Below are 22198 nucleotides of genomic sequence, written 5' to 3' on the forward strand. Positions count from 1 at the left end.
AAATTTTTTAACCAAATTTTTCCTTTTTTTAACTGAAGCTTCTTCCTGACATGCCAATGTTTTATTGTGATTTTTGTTTCTGATTCTGATTATTTAGGTCCTGATATTTCCCAAAAGGTGTCTAAGTAGTATGTGGGTTGCTGTTAAGGCCTCATATCATGCTGCATGTTCATAGTTATGATCAAAATATCGTATAAAAGTGATTTTTTTGAAAACATACATTCTTTTCACAAATAAATTCATATAAAATAACACAGGTATTATAACTCATTTGGGGTTCCTACGACTACTTGAACACGGGGAACAAGAGGGACAGAAGGCTTTTAGCCCCCATTTTTGGGGGCTCTGGGGCTCAGAAGGTCACCCGTCGGTGGATGCAGCGCGAGGCTGCGTGTCAAACACGTGCAGTGGCAGGATTTATCTGTCCATCTGCATCATGACTGCAGCGTGTGAGCGCGGCCTCAGCGCCGCCGCCCGACACCGGGAAGTGATTACTGCACATGTCGTTTTCATCCCAACCGGGACAACATGCTCATAATTAATCTTGGCATAAATCTGGACTTTGGCAGCCGGAGCTTGTGACATGTTGCAACACACACACATACACCGAACACACACACATACACACACACACACACACATCATAATGTAAATACACAAATATAAGGCTTGGACACTAATATCTATAAACACACACACACACTGTGATTCTCACAAAACAAACACACACACACGCACATCATAGTGTAAATACACAAATACAAGCCTTGGACACTCATATCTATAAACACACACACACATACACACACATTCTGATTCTCAAACACACACACTCCCAGCATTGTGCTCAGACGCTCGTCACTCTAACTCACATTTACTGAAAACATGAAAACTTGTGCAGTAAATCTGAAGACGTGATTCAAATGGGAAATGAACCGAGCGGAGAGAACAAGCCGCCTCAATGATGTCTGGTGCTCACGTTCCTAACATCATAATCCAGAAAATACTACTTTAGTCATTGACTATGTTATTGTTGTACAGAGTGGGATTATGCTATTTTCATGTCTGTGTGCGGTTTGGTTCAGATACGTTTTCCTTTTTTTTACCTTTTGTATCCCAGTTTCTTTTGTAATTCTTTACATTTTTCTTTATTTTCTCAACGCCAATTGGCTTTTGCAACTCCGTGTCGGGCAAATTATTATTATTATTATTATTATTGTTAATTAAACCGCGAAAAAGAAGATTTGCAAATTTGCGAATATTCGCAACGCCATTTCACCTCTATCACGCCGCCCGGCGAAAAATCCGCTTTTTCGCAACCATTCGCCTCTGTGCATTGACTTAACATGTAATCTGGTCGCGCAAATATTTCGGCATAAGGAATCCGCAACTCCTTGCCTTAAAAAAGTATATATATTTTCAGCATTAATATGATCAAAAGTTAAGAGTCTGAGCAAGATTCCCCAAAATGACTCCTTGATTGCTACCCAAGTTTTTTTAATTGTATTGTTCGTTGCCTTCCCATCATGTTGTTCGTTGCCTTCCCATCATGCCACAGAGTAAAGCCTAATTGATGGTTGTCCGTCAGGTCGACCTAGCCGTCGACGCAGACCCCTACGCCAGAGCCTGACGTGCACCTCCAAAAAATCCTAACTACGCGTCGCGTTGACGCGGACCACAAGCGCTGTGATTGGTCCGCTCAGAACGTAATTTCCGGCAGTTGCTTTTTCCCAGCCTCGACCGGTTTAGTGGTCGTACAGACCACCTCCGCAAACGTCTTCTCTGTCGCCTGCGCTTCAACATTTGCAAGATAAGCATTTGCTCTTCAATATTGATGAGCTCCTACTTTAATGCAGCCGATCTAACTTGGTCGCAATTGTTTACTGTGACCGGAATTCGGCTATAACCCCTGAAACCACACAGATACACAGACACACCCCCCTGGCAGCATGGCGGTCAATTGCAGAGCAACACGGTCCCTCGACGCAGAATTTCGAATGCTCAACGACGGCGTCACGACGACGGCGTAGGTACGCCGTCGACGTGACGGAGAACTATAAACGAGGCTTAATACTGCACATCTTTAGAAAGATTACGACCTATAGCATCTACATCTGCAATAAATAACAGTAAACACATGCATTGACATGTTAGGAAGCATATTCAGTCCAAAAACAGTGTTTTTCGGTTCAGAAATTGAAAAAAGGACATACTTTGACCTGAATCTTGCTCACACCATGACAAGCTGCATATCAAAATGATCCCCTTCTTCGGCATGTGCCGTCTGATTCGCTTTCAGAAGAGTCGGAGGACCAATGAGATCGCAGGATCTTGCAACATCCAATGTGGAGACACTAATAAGGCTCCCACAGGCCCGTACGGTGACAGGGATGTGTCTTTGACTGAAATCCGACGTTGTAAGGGGTACTTATGAAGGTTTTAGTGAAACGTTATAATCGCTTAGGCATGTTAAGGAGCTTACAGAAATATTAAAACGTAGCGATTTTTTCTCACAAGGGTTACGGTACTTTAGCAATTTAAATTAAATCGACTTTGTGGATGAGGAGATAGCACAGTTTTAGTTTTGAATTTAAATTGAATCGACTTTGTGGATGAGCAGATAGCACAGTTTTAGTTTTGAAAAAACCCAATTCTCTCATTTTCGGAAAAAGAGAAAAAGGGGCATTGTAAGGTAAAAAAAGCAACTTATTTTTAGGCCCTGTCCTCGAAAATGTCATACCAAAACTAAAAAGGGTGTATCTCTGCAACCACTAGGGCTATTTGAATAATGTTGGTGTTGTAATAAAAGGTACACATGTGAGATGTTGTTCAGATAACATATCAGTAAATATCAGTCTATATGTTACTGGTTAAGAGTAAATGGAGATGACACAGAAAAAAATTAAAAGGTTTCAGGTCACTTTCAGGATGATTATTTCTTTGAAATGATGCAGCTGTAATGTCCAACTCTAACCCAAATCATAGCACAATATGTGAGCATTCTCTCTGCAAAGGTTGACTTTGATAAAGTGAAGCAGAACAAAGTTAGAGAGGGTTTAGTTCAGAGAACATTAAGTCGAGGTCTCCAAGATTTGCATTGGGGCACATCTGTGACATTTTAATGTTCTCATGTACCAAACCATATATTTCACTTGTATATTACTTATGGTTTCCAACCTTTATCCAAATACAGCAGTTTGGGGCTTTTTTTCATAAAACAAGCTATGATTCAGGGGATTGGTTTTAAGACAACATCGTTACCCGGAGCTACGAGGAGTAAACCATTTGAAAGTATCTCAGTACATTTACTCAAGTACTGTCCTTAAATAGTACCGTTTAAATAGCACTGTGTAACAGGATTCGCTACCTCCCTGAGTCTCCCCCAGCCCAAATGACACACGCAGACCTTGGTGCTGTTTTGCTTCTATTCAATTCAATTCAATTCAGTTTATTTTGTATAGCCCAACATCACAAATACAAGTTTGCCTCGGAGGGCTTTACAATCTGTACACATAACATCCTGTCCCGGGACCTCACATCGGATCAGGAAAAACTCCCACAAAAAGATAGTAAAAACCCTTTCACAGGGAAAAAAAAGGGGAAGAAACCTGAGGGAGAGCAACAGAGGAGGATCCCTCTCCCCGGATGGAGAGAAGCAATAGATGTCATGTGGCCAGAATGAATAACGTAACGGAGTTACAGCACATTCAATGAATGTGACAGAAATGATTCATATAATGAGTAGTATACCGGGGCGGCGCAGACAGCGGCCATGGGAACTGCCCACCCATGAGCAGTTCCCGGCCAGAACATCGGCGTGGGTCCGCTGCCACCGCCCTGCGTTGCTGGAGACCGCGCCCACCCTGGCAGAGGACCACCTGGCGGTTTACCCCATGCGGTCTGGGGAGCAGCGATTGCGGCCTGCAGAGGAGGACCCCAACGCAGCTCCGGGCGCGTCCCGTGCCAACCCCGCGGTCGCCGCCACCACCCCAGGTCCCCGATTCCCTGACACCAGCGAACACCGGCATCCTTCCCAACCCACAGGAGGTCCCTCAAACGCCAGGGCTGGAGTGTTGGAGGTGCGGGCAGCCCGGACACCTCCGGAGGGAGTGTCCCTTGATGGAGGTGGGCCAGGTGATTCGGGTTGCCGGCTCTCCAACACCCTCCAACACAAATCCATGAGGATTTTCTCCCTTTGAACTGCTGTTCGGCAGGACACCACGGGGGGTGCTCGACCTGATTAAGGAAAACTGGGAGGAAGGTCCGAGCACCAGTAAGAATGAAATTCAATACGTCTTGGACCTGCGAGCAAAACTCCACACACTGGGTCGGATGTCACGTGAGAAATTGCTCCAGGCCCAGGAGCGTAAAAACGGCTGTACGGCAGAGGAGCCAGGCTGAGATAATTCACACCGGGAGAAAAGGTACTTGTATTGCTTCCTACTTCCAGCTCTAAACTCCTCGCCAAGTGGCAAGGGCCCTTTGTGGTCACACGGCGAGTGGGGGATGTTGACTATGAGGTGGTGCGTTCTGACAGGGGCGGAGCTACACAGATCTACCACATCAACCTCCTGAAAGCATGGAGAGAGGCGGAGTCTGTTTCTCTCCAAAGAAAGCTTCCCAAAATCCACCAATCCGGCCTCGCTCCTTTGTGAAGACCATCTCTCTGGGACCCAGAGAACAGACATTGCCCAGTTGCAAGATCAGTTTTCTGACGTGTTCTCTCTCCTGCCTGGACGCACAAACCTCATCTCGCACCAGATTGAGACTCCTCCGGGCGTGACGGTGTGGTTACGACCCTACAGGTTACCTGAACACAAGAGAAAAGTGGTTCAGAGGGAATTGGCTGCAATGCTGGAGATGGGGGTAATAGAAGAGTCCAAGAGTGCCTGGTCTAGCGCCATCGTTCTTGTGGTCAAGAAGGATGGGTCTATACGGTTCTGCGTGGACTATCGCAGGGTGAATGATGTGTCACGTTTTGATGCGTACCCAATGCCCCGGGTCGACGAGCTCCTGGACCGACTGGGCACTGCACGTTACTTCACGACGCTGGATTTGACCAAGGGCTACTGGCAGATTCCTCTGTCGCCAGAGTCCAAGGAAAAAACGGCCTTCTCCACTCCGTTTGGTTTATACCAATTCACCACGCTTCCCTTCGGGTTGTTCGGTGCCCCAGCCACCTTTCAACACCTCATGGACCGGGTTCATCGCCCTCTCTTCCCCCTCCTCCGTCCATCCTATGGCTTATATAGCCAAGACACACAACACACACAATCTGCTCCAGCTGAGGCCAATTAGGTCTCATCCCGAAACCTGTTCCCTGAGTCGCTTCTCCCCTCCCCCCTCTCCAGCTGAGCTAACCAGCCCCTGCCACCACACACTGTCTTTAAATAGTACTGTCCTTAAATACAAATTTAAGTAAAGGCCACGGCGTCCCTATGCCGTCCCTATGCCGTCCCTATGCCGTCCCCACGTCGTCCCCACGTCGTCCCCACGCCGTCCCCACGCCGTCCCCACGTCGTCCCCACGCCGTCCCCACTCCGCCGTCTCCAAGCCGTCTCCAAGCCGCCGTCTCCAAGCCGTCCCCACGGCGTCTCCAAGCCATCCCTACGGCGTCTCCACGGCGTCTCACGGCGTCTCCACGGCGTCTCCACGGCGTCTCCACGGCGTCTCACGGCGTCTCCACGGCGTCTCCACGGCGTCTCCACGGCATCTTGAGACTGATGCCGTGAGAGCGGAGCAGACCTCTCCTTCCCTTCTTCGATGCCACGAGAGCCGACAACTCGGTCATTCATTAAACATGGCCGTCTAAAAATAAAAGGGCCTCCTCCTTTAATCTGGGCCAGAGCTTCGAGTGTTGCAGCGGTACATGAGAGGGACGAGATGAGACAAGGTCGGACAAAGAGGAGGAGGCCCTTTCATCTTCATCGGGACCAGAGGATGGTTCACTGCCTGACCTCTGACCTTTCCGTCTCACCCATCACGCAGCAGGAAGCTCCTTTTAATTACTAATGAATTAATTACATTTAGAGGGCTTATATTTATCATTAAAACAAATACGTGATTTTGCAAACATGTACGCAAACACTCAAATCTTTTTTCTTTGTATCTAGCGTTCATTGCAAAGACTTTTGTCTCCAAAAAAGACAGAAAATCCACCAACGGTGAACACAGGAGTGTGTGCACACACACCAGAACATTCCTCACGAAAGAGATATTACAAATGCAGTGGCGGGCCGTACATTTTCGACCTAGGCCTTCTGTGCAGTCTGATATCGTACATACATAAATACGCTCATGACGGGATGCTGCGTCATTAACGGACAATGCATGTAGTCCACATCAACAAGAACCATCACATTTAGTTATGTAGCCGAGGGTTTATCTTGCGTCTATACTTCACTTTATTAATAAAACAACACAATGCTGCGTAGTTTGCACAAGACAGCAACCACTTTTATTCTCGTTCCACACTTCACGAGAACATTTCCTCTCCTCTCCTTCCGTTTTTCCTTTCACAATAAAACCCCCAGAAACGTATATCAGAACACTGCTTCTTAGAGAACTGATGGATAAGATGCAAGCTCTCCTGGGTACAAACAAGTCGGACTTTCTGTTCATTGAACTGTTTCTGCAGCAGCTGCCGTTGCAAGTGCGGTCATCATCACCGCCGTCTTGCCGTTGCTAAATCAAACTGCTGCTGGTCATGAAGTATCGCTGGTAGCGGCTTCATTCAGACGCTGTTGTGGGACTACGGATAATATTATGAACCCAGACACCATGGAGTTTGATGTTCCCACGTGTGTGGAGTTTACACAACAAGTATAAAGCAGAACTAGTGGTTATTTCCATGGTGAATGGCGGAAACGGTAATTGTTTTTACGGAGACAAGCCACGCCCCCTTTCAGGCGCGAGTAACATTTGCAACGCTTTTGGTGTGAAACGCTTTTTAAGCGTGGTGTTCTCTCAGGTGGACCTGGTCCAGGGGTTATCATCAAGGGTACAAAAGTATAAAATATGATAACATATAACGCACAAATATAAATAGAATCATGAATAAAATATAATAATAAATAACAAAATAAATAGGTTTAAATATAATCAATAATATAACTGGACAGTTAAATAGTTAATTAGAATTAAGTAATTTTGATCAAAAGTCAAACAGTTTTTCTTCTTCGTCATCCATCACTTCCTCTTCTTCCTCCCCCTCTTCCTCTCTCTCTCTTCTCAGACTTCCATTTCTCTTTATCCCAAACTTTTTTCTCTCCTTCCTTGACCATCCTCCTCTCCTCCTCCTCCTCCTCCTTCTCTCCCCTCCTCTTCCTCCTCTTCCTCCTTCTCTCTCTCTCTCTCTTTCACCTCTCCTTTCTCTTAATCCCAAACTTTTTTCTCTTCTTCCTTGACCCTCCTCCTTCTCCTCCTTCTCCTCCACCTCCTCTCCTCGTAGGTGAGCTGCATGATAGGCGGCAGGTTGAGGGAGGCTTTTTGAAGTCACATGATTCACGTTCGCAGCTCCGTGAGACGCCATTTTGGAGGAAAGTTTGGAATTTGTAGACCTGGGGAGGTGGAGGAGGAATAGGAGGAGGAAGAAGAAGGAGAAAAGAGGAGGAATAAAGGAGGAAGTCGAAGGGAAAGAGAGGAGGGATCTGCACGCAGAGAAGTTTGACACGAGTGCAACAGTGCACGCGCACACAGAGAGCGCGCGCCAGCTGGATCCGTCGGGCTCGCGCTGAGGTGTCGCCGCGCGGCTCTTTGAAGTTGTTGTTCTTTTTTAATTCCTGTTAGTAATAACGCGAAACGGCTCGTGCGCGGGCTCGTGAGCTGCTGCCTCCGCGTCGTCTCGTGCGCGCGCCACCGGGAAACGGGAGTGTTCGTACCCGGAGTTTTGGCGAGTTGGTGAAAGCTATATTTATATTTATATATATATATTTGTTCCCGCTTTGGAGCGGTCAGCCCGCGCGGGGCACGCCGGGGCAGGCGCACTGTCCGGCGGGGAAACGCAGCCGGAGGAGTCGGCAAACGCAGCGGAGCTTTTTTTGTTTTTGTTTTTTCCTGGGTCCAGCTTCGCTTCCGAGATATAAGTTTTACCCTCACCACCACCAGAACCCCTTCCTCCTCCACCATGCCAGTCAGGAAGAAAGGTGAGCCGCTCACTTTACACACATGTCCACTAGCATGCTAGCTCAGAGCTAACCGCTAACTCTTGCGGGTTCGTGAAGGAAACGCACCGCAACGCAGAGGACACTTTACCCGGCAGGAGCCGGTCGGGCTGCGGGTTATATAACCCGCAGCCCGACCGGCTCCTGCCGGGCAAAGTGAGTCAAAGTCGGGTTTAGCCGCCTGTTAGCTGCTGGTACATGAAGGCACCTCGTCCCGGACTATAAATAAACTATATTATTAATAATATATTTACACCAGTCACCAGCAGCTTTCAAACAGGTTAACTGTAAGGAAATCAATAAATGCATAATAGATACACATGTTCTTATGACATTAATACACTTCTTTAAGTTACTTTTATCCTGGAAAAAGTGTCAAATATTAACCTAATTATTATTTAGTCCAACAGCCTCTGATTTAGATTCATCACTTCATGTGTTAATGTCAATAACAATGAAGTTTAACGTGTTCATAGTTATTAACTTAACAAGTGCACAGCGTTTAACTCCATTTATTACATCATTCATTATTTCCCCCGTTAGTTGAGTTATCTGTTAAATCTGTTTTATTAATCTCAACATATTATATCCTACATGAGGAGAGAAACATATGAATGCATCTCCACTGTGATGTAAAGAGTTAATCATTTAATAATAACTATAACGAGAAAATTCACCTTTCACAATAAAAGCACGCCATAAAGCAGGATTTTACCTTTTTTTTAATATAGTTATTATGGAAACTTTTAATTAAATTTTTTTTTAATGTTTGAATAACTCGTTTAAAAGTTATTTGAGCCCAAAGTGACACAACCCACATTTTCGGTGTTTTAGCAAAACAAAAATAATATACTTTTAAACTCTTAATTGCTTATTGAAATGTTTGAGGATTAATTTTCCGTAGATCAATTTATTGGCTGATTTTAATTCCCTGGTGATTAATGGAGTAATAATAGTCTCAGAAACCTTTTATATGATTAAAGTTAAACCTTGAATTAAATTAAACATCTGGGATATATCATCTCTGCTCGTCCTCAGAGTCTTTAAAAAGTCTTGAATCTGGAACGTCAGCTTTGTGTTCACGCCTTCAGCTTTTCATCCTACTGCTTCTGGGTTTTGGTCTAAATCTAAAGATGATAGACTAGACGGCCTAAAAACCCCCCAAAGATGACCTGAAGCCGACCTTTTAGAGTTAAACTATTATTCACCAGCAGAATATCAAAGTAGAGGAACTAATGAGATGAGCGATGGATGTCTTCAGACTCTGGGTCTGGTCTCTGGGTCTGGTCTCTGGGTCTGGTCTCTGGGTCTGGTCTCTGGGTCTGGTCTCTGGGTTTAGTCTCAGGGTTTAGTCTCCGGGTCCGGCTCGTGAAACGTGAGGCGTCTCTCGTGTGAGAAGACGTCGTGACGGTTTATTAATAACCAGATTATCCATATGTCAGCTCCACATGCCCTCTGTTTGAATCCTTAAGTCTTGACGTGTATTCTTTTAAACAAATATGAGCCTTAAATATCATTAAAGTCTGTTTTTACTTTTTAATATCGACATTTAATCAGATTTAGTTTCCTGTGTTCATATATAAATACATTAATCAAGGTTCTTACGGTCATGGAGAACCTGGAACAGTCATGGAATTTTAAAATGGTTATTTCCAGGCCTGGAAAAGTCCTTGAAAAAAATAAAATCCCAAAGGTTTTGTAAAAGTCATGTAAATGTATTATATTCATGTGTTCATGACGTTCATTTACGCTGAGTTTGAAATAATTAATATGCTTTTAAAAGAAAGACGCTCAGAATATAAGCAGGCATACATACAGGCATCTATATAAATGTTTATTTTGCTTTTAATCAAACTATTGTCTCATTCATTTGTGTCATTTAAGGTTTACTGTATGCTTTGTATTCTCATTGTTAGTTTAAATACTACATGTTCTCACTTTTTCATGTTTACACCCAGATTTCACTGAATGTTTGGTCATGGAAATGTGGTTAAAAGTCATAGAAATCGTCTCCCCTCAGATGCCCAGAGAGCCCTGCGGCTGCTGGAGGACTACCGGGCCAAGCTGCACCACGCTGAGGACCGGACGCTCCGCCTCTCCATCCAGAGGGTCATCGACATCTTCCAGAGCAGCCTGTTCCAGGCTCTCATAGGTGTGTGTGTGTGTGTGTGTGTGTGTGTGTGTGTGTGTGTGTGTGTGTGTGTGTGTGTGTGAGAGACAGTCATTGACTGTGTGTGACAGTCACTGACTGTGTGTGTCATCCTGAAACGGGTTCCTCGGATCCATTTCAGACTAACTGAAAGCAGTTTTCACCGACTACACCAAATACTCTTATTCTGAGAAAGTTGTCACGAGCCCGTCGGGGTCAACGAGGTCGCGCGCTCTGAGGTCAATGGGATCATCGTGATGAAGACGGTTGAGCTCGTCCAGTCAAACCCAGACCTTCTTCATCGGAGGTCAAACACCGGCTGATGAGCGCGACCTCTCCGGCCTCCGTCACGTCTGTCTGAGAGGTCGTAAAGAGCCGCGGGTTAGAGAGCAGCGTGTGTGTGTGCGTGTGCGTGCGTGTGCGCGCGGAGGGAAACGAATGCAAAGGAAACTGGTGAGAGACTACGTGATGTAGGGCATATCACGGTATTTTGTAAGATTGTGGTGGTTTCACGGTATATCACTTTTTTTTTTTTGTGTGGAGTAAACACATTTATTCATTGACCCTGAAAAGGACCGCTGGCCAACTGAACAGCTGTTGCGAGTGGTGAGCAGCTGTTTGTATGTTGCTTCAGTGGGAGGGGGGGGGGGCGACGACACAAACACTTAAAGCAGTGGTTCTCAAACTAAGTCATTAATAAATACATGGAGAAATGCCTGTACTTTCGGGTAAATGTTTACGTTACGCCGTGAACAGGTTACACTTGCGCATGCACGACTCGCCAATTTTTGGCGTTAAACCATGACTAAAGTAATAACCATGACTAAAGTAATAACCATGACTAAAGTAATAACCATGACTAAAGTAATAAAATGACTAAAGTAATAAAATGACTAAAGTTATAACGAGACTAAAGTTATAACCATGACTAAAGTAATAACATGACTAAAGTAATAACATGACTATAGTAATAACATGACTAAAGTAATAACCATGACTAAAGTAATAACATGACTAAAGTAATAACATGACTAAAGTAATAACCATGACTAAAGTAATAACCATGACTAAAGTAGTAACATGACTAAAGTAGTAACATGACTAAAGTTATAACCATGACTAAAGTAATAACCATGACTAAAGTAATAACCATGACTAAAGTAATAAAATGACTAAAGTAATAACATGACTAAAGTAATAACATGACTAAAGTAATAACATGACTAAAGTAATAAAATGACTAAAGTAATAACATGACTAAAGTAATAACCATGACTAAAGTAGTAACATGACTAAAGTAATAACATGACTAAAGTAATAACATGACTAAAGTAATAGCCATGACTAAAGTAATAGCCATGACTAAAGTAATAAAATGACTAAAGTAATAAAATGACTAAAGTAATAACCATGATTAAAGTAATAACCATGATTAAAGTAGTAACATGACTAAAGTAATAACCATGACTAAAGTAATAACCATGACTAAAGTAATAACCATGACTAAAGTAATAACCATGACTAAAGTAGTAACATGACTAAAGTAGTAACATGACTAAAGTAGTAACATGACTAAAGTAGTAACATGACTAAAGTAGTAACCATGACTAAAGTAATAGCCATGACTAAAGTAATATCCATGACTAAAGTAATAGCCATGACTAAAATGACTAAAGTAATAAAATGACTAAAGTAATAACATGACTAAAGTATTAACATGACTAAAGTAATAACATGACTAAAGTAATAACATGACTAAAGTAATAACATGACTAAAGTTATAACCATGACTAAAGTTATAACCATGACTAAAGTTATAACATGACTAAAGTAATAACATGACTAAAGTTATAACATCAATAAAGGTATAACCATGACTAAAGTTATAACATGGCAGTGTTAACTCGGTGCCCTGCTCTCTGCTCGTCTTCGTCCTTCCTTCACTCGATTCCCTCACACGAGCTGAAGAATATCAGCTGCAGTCTGTGACTCCTCTGGTTGTATAGAAGTCTATGCTTCATGTGTTAAAGCTGCATTCTCTCTACTGACCACCACGGGGCGACTCCTGTGGTTGTATAGAAGTCTATATAAACTACTCTACTTCTCTCTTGAATTATTCCCTCAGTAAACATTGTAAACATGAGTTTATGTCGCAATCTCTAGTTTCAAGTCTTCTTAAATACATCATGATGTTCATTTCGTAAATTAAATGTCAATCACCTATAAGGTGATTGACATTCGTGGGCTCGGTCTCCTGCCGGGTCATAATTTATGTGGCATGTCTCGGTGACCTGGTGAAAAATACATTCCTGCCACGCAGTTTTCAATCTGCCAAAACCCCCAAATACGAGATGTCTGCAGCCGGCCGAGCCCGATGTAATCCCTCTGTGGACACGACGATTACCCCGAGTCCATAATCCCCACAGACACACACACACACACACACACACAAGCGTATACACTCACACTCTGCTGCTTTACAGAGAGTTTCTGCTTTCCTTTCCGTTCTTTCAGCTCTGGCCTGATTCCTCTCAGAGGAACTCTGGTGGTTTGGACGTTCCTCTGCTGATTGCAGCCTGAACTCTGCAGGTTCTCCGGGGAAGAGTTCCTCAAACCGTCTTCAAAATGTCATGTTTTGTCCGACCAACCGTTCCTAAAACCTTGAGAGATTAATTATATTGTGATAAAACGCCCACAAAACCCAGAAACCAAAGACTGCAGAGTTTTGGGCATGTAAAGGGGGGTTTAGTCCTGGTCCTCTATAGACCTCGGTGTAGTCCTGGTCCTCTATAGACCTCGGTGTAGTCCTGGTCCTCTCTAGACCTCGGTGTAGTCCTGGTCCTCTCTAGACCTCAGTGTAGTCCTGGTCCTCTATAGACATCAGTGTAGTCCTGGTCCTCTATAGACCTCGGTGTAGTCCTGGTCCTCTCTAGACCTCAGTGTAGTCCTGGTCCTCTCTAGACCTCAGTGTAGTCCTGGTCCTCTATAGACCTCGGTGTAGTCCTGGTCCTCTATAGACTTCAGTGTAGTCCTGGTCCCTATATACCTCAGTGTAGTCCTGGTCCTCTATAGACCTCAGTGTAGTCCTGGTCTTCTATAGACCTCAGTGTAGTCCTGGTCCTCTATATACCTCAGTGTAGTCCTGGTCCTCTATAGACCTCAGTGTAGTCCTGGTCCTCTATAGACCTCAGTGTAGTCCTGGTCCTCTATAGACCTCAGTGTAGTCCTGGTCCTCTCTAGACCTCAGTGTAGTCCTGGTCCTCTATAGACCTCGGTGTAGTCCTGGTCCTCTATAGACTTCAGTGTAGTCCTGGTCCCTATATACCTCAGTGTAGTCCTGGTCCTCTATAGACCTCAGTGTAGTCCTGGTCTTCTATAGACCTCAGTGTAGTCCTGGTCCTCTATAGACCTCAGTGTAGTCCTGGTCCTCTATAGACCTCAGTGTAGTCCTGGTCCTCTATAGACCTCAGTGTAGTCCTGGTCCTCTCTAGACCTCAGTGTAGTCCTGGTCCTCTATAGACCTCGGTGTAGTCCTGGTCCTCTATAGACTTCAGTGTAGTCCTGGTCCCTATATACCTCAGTGTAGTCCTGGTCCTCTATAGACCTCAGTGTAGTCCTGGTCTTCTATAGACCTCAGTGTAGTCCTGGTCCTCTATAGACCTCAGTGTAGTCCTGGTCCTCTATAGACCTCAGTGTAGTCCTGGTCCTCTATAGACCTCAGTGTAGTCCTGGTCCTCTATAGACCTCAGTGTAGTCCTGGTCCTCTATAGACCTCAGTGTAGTCCTGGTCCTCTCTAGACCTCAGTGTAGTCCTGGTCCTCTATAGACCTCGGTGTAGTCCTGGTCCTCTATAGACTTCAGTGTAGTCCTGGTCCCTATATACCTCAGTGTAGTCCTGGTCCTCTATAGACCTCAGTGTAGTCCTGGTCTTCTATAGACCTCAGTGTAGTCCTGGTCCTCTATAGACCTCAGTGTAGTCCTGGTCCTCTATAGACCTCAGTGTAGTCCTGGTCCTCTATAGACCTCAGTGTAGTCCTGGTCCTCTATAGACCTCAGTGTAGTCCTGGTCCTCTATAGACCTCAGTGTAGTCCTGGTCCTCTCTAGACCTCAGTGTAGTCCTGGTCCTCTATAGACCTCAGTCTAGTCCTCTGAACTCTGGTTGTTGTTGTTGGTCTTGTCCTTCTTGTTGTTGTTGTTGGTCTTGTCCTTCTTGTTGTTCTTTTTCTTGTTGTCCTTCTTGTTGTACTTCTTGTTCTTGTCCTTATTCTTCTTGTTGTCCTTGTTGTCCGTGTCCTTCTTGTTCTTGTTGTCCTTCTTGTCCTTGTTCTTCTTGTTCTTGTTCTTCTTGTTGTCCTTGTCCTTCTTGTTCTTGTTGTACTTGTTCTTCTTTTTGTCCTTCTTGTTGTCCTTGTTCTTCTTGTTGTCCTTCTTGTTCTTTTCAGGGCCCGAGCACTGACGTAGTCACAGTCGAGTCACAGCTGCGAGCAGCTTTAATTTTTCTTGTCCTTCTTGTTGTACTACTTGTTCTTGTATTCCTTGTTCTTCTTTTTGTCCTTCTTGTTGTTCTTGTTGTTCTTTTTCTTCTTGTCCTTCTTGATGTACTTCTTGTTCTTCTTTTTGTCCTTCTTGTTCTTGTTGTACTTCTTGTTCTTGTCCTTGTCCTTCTTGTTGTTCTTCTTGTTCTGTTTCTTCGTGTCCTTCTTGTTGTACTTCTTGTTCTTGTCCTTGTTCTTCTTTTTGTCCTTCTTGTTGTACTTCTTGTTCTTCTTGTTGTACTTCTTGTTCTTCTTTTTGTTCGTCTTGCACTTCTTGTTGTTGTTCTTGTTCTCAGAGATTACTTAAAGCGTAGTCTAATGCCAGCTTCTAAACAAACAAGCTCATTCCCTCCCAAACATATAATCTTTAAATGACATTAATAAAAGTACATAATGGTTAAACCGGTGTCATACAACAAGTGTAGACTGAGCTCCATTAAACCTCTTAGAACAGCTGTTTTCTTTGTCTGCTGTCTCCGCATAACCGCCAAAATAAAACACTGGCTCGCTGATAGTAAGTCTGTGGCGGGCAGAAACCATTATGACCCGAGGCACCAGCCTCCAGCTGTAACGGGAAGAATGGGCGTTTCTGTTCGCCAACAAAGACACGGCGTCGTCATGCGGTCAGTCCTCTGTGTTCTGGTGATGACGAAGGTCAAAGACTGGTGATGTTCTGGTGATGACGAAGGTCAAAGACTGGTGATGTTCTGGTGATGACGATGGTCAACGACTAGTGATGTTCTGGTGCGTCTGGTCCAACGTCCAGAAAGTCACCGGCCCAAAACACAGGATTCAACTTCCTTGTAGTAAAAGTATTCATAGATCAATAAATATGTTTCTGGCCGTGGGGAAACATGGCTGTTTTATTTAATTCATGCAGTTATTATGAAGAGAGGAGAAACAATGAGACCGAAGAGGGACATTTATATTTTTAGGTCTCACATTTGAAGCTATTTTCAGCCATCAAAGGGTTGTAAAAAGCGGGAGCAGCAGGAGGCGTTGTCAATAAACTGCGATCAAGTCGGACAGTTTTCAGCTGACTTCAAAGTATACACAGGAAGTCACAGAAAAAATGACTTCCTGTTGGTTCCGAACTTTTGTCTACTTGTAGTTTACAGATCACGTTTGGATTCATTCATGTGTTTGTAAATATATATTTATGTAGAAATGTGTGTGTAGCTGCATCCTTTGTTCTTTTTATGTCTGCCTGTGAAATACATTACTACTCATTTTGATATGTGTTGTATAAATACGATTTTGTATTATCAACAACACAAGATATGTTTTTAAGATAAAACATGAGACGAATAGTCAACAATCCAGTATTACAACTACACATAAAATGAGGATTCTAAGATAAGATCTAAGAGCCAATCAGCTCTCTGCTGTGGCGAGAGCCAGGCGTTTCCCATCATGCACTGGGCCACGCAGTCCGTGGAGAGCTACTGCAGCGTCTGACTCTGAAATCAACGGCCGGCTTGATCTCGTGAGAGTATCGTTGACCACGTGTGCACAACGTCAGAGCAAGTCGGGAGCAAGTCGGACACAAATCTAACCGGCATGCATTGCGCGCCGATCGATTCTGCGCAGAACTGGCTCATCTCGAAGGAGCCTATAGTTTCTCCTAAAGAAAGTTGAGTTGAGGTTCCTGTGCGTCATTCTGATGAGAAGTCCTGACTGAATTTATCGTTTAAAAGAGTTTTACTGAGGAAAGTCAAGTACTTCTCTGTGGACTTTTTTTTTAAAATAATTTTACATTTTTATATATATTTGTATTTATATATTTATTTATACATTTTTTAAATGTATATTCTTTTTATATTCATACATTTTTATTGATGAAAATTATTTAATTAAATATATATAAATATATATATATTTATATATATATTTAATTATATATATATATAGAGATATATATATATATATATATATATATATATATCTCTATATATATATATAGCTATATATAGATATATATATATATATATATAGATATAGATATATATAGATATATATAGATATATATATATATATATATAGATATATATATATATATCTCTATATATATATATAGATATATATATATATATATATATCTATATATATATAGATATATAGATATATAGATATATTTTATTTATCAAAAAAATCTATATTTTTTATAAATATATGTATAATAAAATATATATTTTACAATTTTACTGATTTATAAAACAAAAGTATATATACATAAAAGAAATCTGAATATGCCGTCGGAGTGAAACCTCTGCGGTTGGTTAAATCTCTGCCTCTCTCTTGTCGTCCCAGATATCCAGGAGTTTTACGAAGTGACCTTATCCGACAGTCAGAGATGGGCGGAGTCTTCAAAGGCGGCGGACCCCATGGCGCCCGTCCACCTGTGGGACTTCTCCAGCCTCCAAAGCACGACGGTGACCTCGGACACGCTACCCAGCCTCAGCACCAGCATCGAGGTAAGAGGTGCCTGACGGGAAGCCGACCCGCCGTTTAAAATAGATCCCACCGTTCAAATCATTGCAAGCTGACGTCTGGAGGAGCGTTTGTTCTCGCCACAGGCGGACTGAGTAGGGTTCATACGGTCATGGAAAACCTGGAACAGTCATGGAATTTTAAAAGTTTTGTAAAAGTCATGGAAATGTGTTATGTTCATGACGTTCATTTACGCTGAGTTTGAAATAATTAATATGCTTTTAAAAGAAAGACGCTCAAAATATAAGCAGGCATCCATACAGGCATCTATATAAACGTTTATTCTTTTAATCAAACTATTGTCTCATTCATTTGTGTCACTTAAGGTATACTGTATGCTTTGTATTCTCATTGTTAGTTTAAATATTACATTTTCTTACTTTTTCATATTTACACCCAGATTTCACTAAATATTTGGTCATGGAAATTGGGTCCATGACCCGTCGATGAGCCGCGTTGACTCATTGGTCAAGAAGAATATCATCTGATTCAGAGCACAAATATTAACACATCTGTTGTTCTGTACCTGAATCTTGTTTTTATTGCCGTCACCATCTTGTTTTTTGCCACAAGAAGTGATCGTAGCATCATCATCACGTTTTGAAGCCTCCAGTTCAGTGTTTTGTACGTCGCCATCTTGTTTTTTGTGCAACCAGTGAACAGGAAGTGACCATATATGCACTGAGGAGGAGTGACGTAGAGACGCCATTAATGTCTCTGGTTGTCAATCACCTTGTAGCCCGCCCCTAAAGCATCCCCTACATTATGGTCTGTTTGACTCTAAATGACCATAATTTACTAAATGAACATCATTCTGTATTGAAGAAGACTTGAAACTACAGATTGAGACAAACTCATGTTTACAATGTTTACTGAGGGAATAAATCAAGAGAAGTAGAGTCATTTATTTAGACTTCTATACAACCAGAGGAGTCACCCCTGGTGGTCAGGAGAGAGAATGCAGCTTTAACACATGAAGCATTTACTTCTGTACAACCAGAGGAGTCGCCCCCTGGTGGTCAGGAGAGAGAATGCAGCTTTAGCACATGATAATGAGTATAATCCGGAGACTGTTAGATCATTTAAAAAAGGTTGTTTGTAAATCGATAGTTGCTGGGAACTGAACTAACCTACAGACGCAACAGCGGGTTCTGTTTGAATGAAAGCACCGTTAGAATAAAATACAAGCCCATTCTGAATATACTTTAAAGGTAGGTGACATTCTTTCTGGTTTTAATGAAAATATTATTGTTAAAGGTCTGGAGGGATTTAACATTAACATTACAGTTAATTATCATTAATTCACTACAAATTAAACGGATGTACGTTTTGGTTGTGATGAGTCAGAGTGAAGTTTAGAGGTTAGAAAGGTTTGCATTCGGGGACTTCACTGGAATCAAGAAGTCAGAAATGAGGAACTGTGATAACATGAGAGCAACAGACTGTGTGACACTAAAGATGATCATGTTTGAGATCATTAAATCAAACAAAGTGATCTGTTCAGCAGAGGAGACTATCTTTACCGTCCTTTCTCTGCAATCTCAGGTTTCCATAACAGTTCATGGGATTAGCCAGAAATTGGAAAATAATCTACAAAATGTCATTTTCTGGTCCTTTTATGAAATTGTTTTTTAAAGCTGAGGTTTGTGGAGGAAAAACGGCAGTAAACAGCTGGTGTGTGGAACAACAAAATGAACCTTTATTCAGTCAGGATAATCCCATCAAGGTTTTGAATCTCATTTATCTCGTTGCTGTGTTATTAATATAAGACAGACAAAAACAATCAAAAGAGACCTTTTTAATAATGTATTTATCTAAAGTTCAGCTTTTTCTGTGAGCTACAAGCGTTAGAAGATGCCCCCCATACCTCTTGTTCCCCGTGTTCAAGTAGTCCCCAAACCCCAAATGAGTTCTAATACTTGTGTTATTTTATATAAATCTTTTCAGAATTTTCTTGGAAATAAAATCTAGATTTTCCAAAAAATCACTTTTATACCATATTTTGATCATAACTATCCATCCCGCATGATATGAGTCAGATTCCACAAAAAGGCCTTCTTAAGCGGTCCTGAATGGCAATGAGCATTGGCATGTTAGGAAGGAGTTTCAGTCAAAAATGGAAAGATTACTTATTTTATGGCAAAACATTGGCCAATTTGGGCATGCTGGGTATTGAAATGTTCATCGGCTTCCGCGTGTGCTGAATGACGCGGTTTTAGAAATGTGGGCGGACCAGGGAGGCTTCAGGACTCAGAAATGTGCGACGGAGAACAGGGGGTTTATAAGGATGTATTGCTTTGTTAGACTCCCACAAGCCCGTAGTTGTAAGGGGTACTTATTAAGGGTTTAGTGAAACGTTGCGGTCGCCGCGGCAAGTTGACAGAGTTTACCTAAGTACTTAAACTTAACGGTTACTTTAATTATGTTTTAAACCATAGGTCTCTTCTCACAAGGGTTACGGTATGGTAGCAATTTAAATTAAGTTAAACAACCCTGTGGTTGACGAGATGTAGGTGTCATTTGAACGCATCATGATTGCGTACTAATCAACCGTTGCCCCATTGTACAGACCTTGAACACACCATGCAAGCTAACTCAACCTCTGTTAACGTTCGCCACTGTCACTGTGATCACTCCGAGCGTAAGTTAGTTGTTCCCGATGTCTTACGGTTGTTCTTTCTCGGCTTACTTTGACTTGCCGCGGTGATGAACGGCGACCTTGTGTCCTACGTCGTCGTCACTCAGCAACACGTTGCGTCTGTGCTGCCGTTTGTTTGCATCTCCAGGATCTACCGTCAGCACGGTATAGTCTGTGTACAGTAAACCTTCCACCCCTCATCTAGACTTTCAGGTGCGAAAAGGTCATGAACAGAAAGCAGTAACGAGGAAACTGGATTGACAACAGCAACTGTCAAATGGTATTTAACTGTTTTTTTTTACAGCCACTGTTTTCTACTGTAACTCCACCCGTCTGGCACTGAAAGCGGTTTAAAACAAACCATACCCACTGTGTGCAGGTCCAGTTTGAGCCAGTGTGTCTGTGTGTTGGCATTGAACTCCTTCTCTTTCTTTCTTCTTCTCTGATTGTAAACAAACCTCGTCACTCGTAGGACTCCCCCCTCCTAAATGAAATCCTGCACATGTTGGCGCAGGCCAAACGGCCCCCCGGCCCTGACGGACAAGTAAGTACCGGACGCCTGCTGTCGGTGGGGAGGGGGTGTCAATGTCGTTCACCCTCGCTGCATGTCCCGCCCAGTCCTCATATGCTTTGGATCATCGGAGGGGGCGGAAAGTGGGGGTCAGGTTCAGCCTACGATGGCCTCAAGGTGTCGCTGTCGTTCACTCACACCGACCCAAAGGTGCAGTTTGAACATGAAACCAGAGGACACGTGAAGAAGAGGCAACAGGTACTCGGGCTCATTTAGTCTGATCGTCTCGTTCCAGCTGCTTCTCTCCTCTGGTTTTATATCGATTGATTAATAATGATAAAAGACTAAATTGAGAAGAAACACAGCGGCAAGTTGAGGTGGTTTGTGCTGGGTTCAGGCGTCATGGGTCATCGTGCTTCATTCATCTGGGTTCATGCTGTCGGGTCTGAACAGTACACCTCCGGTCCTCCTCCTGAAGCTTTGAACACATTTACTCTCACATCGTTTTTTGGAAGGAACAGTATTTGCAAAATACAGCGTCTGCGTCACATTTCAGCTGATGAAGCCGATAAATCTGATTCCATAAGAACTTGGATAGTTTGCCAGTTAAAGCCGACATTTGTTTGAACTTTTTTCATATAAAAAAAATAGTTTTGAGCATTTTTCAGAAGTAAATGAATCCCACGAGATCAAGGCGGCCGTCGATTTCAGTAGCTCTCCAACGACTGCGTGGCCCAGTGCATGATGGGAAACGCCTGGCTGGCGCCACATCAGAGAGCTGATTGGCTCTTAGACCTGACAGCAAACACCACGTGTTGTAGAACATTCTTATTTTATGTGTAGTTGTAATACTTAACGCTGGATTGTTGGCTATTTGTTTCATGTTTAATCTAAAAACACATCTTGTGTGGTTGTTTATACAAAATTGTATTTATCCAACACATATCAAAACCAGTAGTAATGTATTTCACAGGCAGACATAAAAAGAACAAAGGCTGCAGCTACACACACATTTCTACATTACTATATATTTATAAACACCTATGAATAAATCAGAACGAGGTCTATATACTACAAGTAGACAAAAGTTCTGAACTAACAGAAAGTCATTTTTTCTGTGACTTCCTGTGTATACTTTGAAGGCAGCTGAAAACTGTCCGACTTGATCGCAGTTCATTGACGACGACTCCTGCTACCGAACGAGCCTAATATTTCAGATTTTAAATATGTTCGAGACCCCGACAGCTCATCCCCGAGAGGCTGGAGCTGTACTGCTGTTCAGGACCGTCATGGTGGTGGTTTTTATGTGCCGTCTGCAATTATGTGACTTTTATTTGTAGGTTTGTTTGTGTGTCATGCTTCCATCACGTGTTAAAGTTGTTTAGTGTAACGAAGTGAAGCTCGACGTATTTGTACCATCTACAGGTGCTTTTTGTCGTAAAAAATGAACTGAGGAGTTGCCATGACAGAGTTTGATCGCGGGATTCGAGTTTATTCACGTCACTCTTGGGCCGACCTCCTCGTGGACGACGTTTCATCTCTGCTTCGTACGCGTTAAAGTCTCTGATATCTGGGACGCTGAACGCCGTCCTGTCTGGTTCATGGATCCTCTGTTTCTAACAAGACGTACAACCCAAAATGAACTTTTTAGCTGATATTTAATTACAATGAACGGATAATAATGATGCAGAAAGGACTTCATAATGATGCCC

General features: G+C 42.9%; 1 protein-coding gene across 7 annotated transcripts in view; it reads left to right on the forward strand.

Annotated features, from left to right (window-relative positions):
* Positions 1–8125: 8125 nt before the first annotated feature.
* The window catches only part of dlg1b (discs large MAGUK scaffold protein 1b), a gene marked incomplete at its 5' end in the record, with an annotated part of 66237 nt that continues 52164 nt past the window's right edge, over positions 8126–22198 (forward strand). For 4 of the 7 annotated variants that reach the window (XM_079220793.1, XM_079220795.1, XM_079220794.1 and 1 more), the window contains 4 exons: positions 8126–8144; positions 10183–10314; positions 17158–17321; positions 20448–20519. In XM_079220793.1, the coding sequence (XP_079076919.1) occupies positions 8126–8144; positions 10183–10314; positions 17158–17321; positions 20448–20519 (387 nt within the window). The remainder of the gene's footprint in view (positions 8145–10182; positions 10315–17157; positions 17322–20447; positions 20520–22198) is intronic. The other 3 variants (XM_079220796.1, XM_079220798.1, XM_079220799.1) reach the window with 1 other exon arrangement.

This window comes from Taurulus bubalis (genome assembly GCF_910589615.1).
Source record: "Taurulus bubalis genome assembly, chromosome: 1".
Taxonomy (NCBI): Eukaryota; Metazoa; Chordata; class Actinopteri; order Perciformes; family Cottidae; genus Taurulus; species Taurulus bubalis.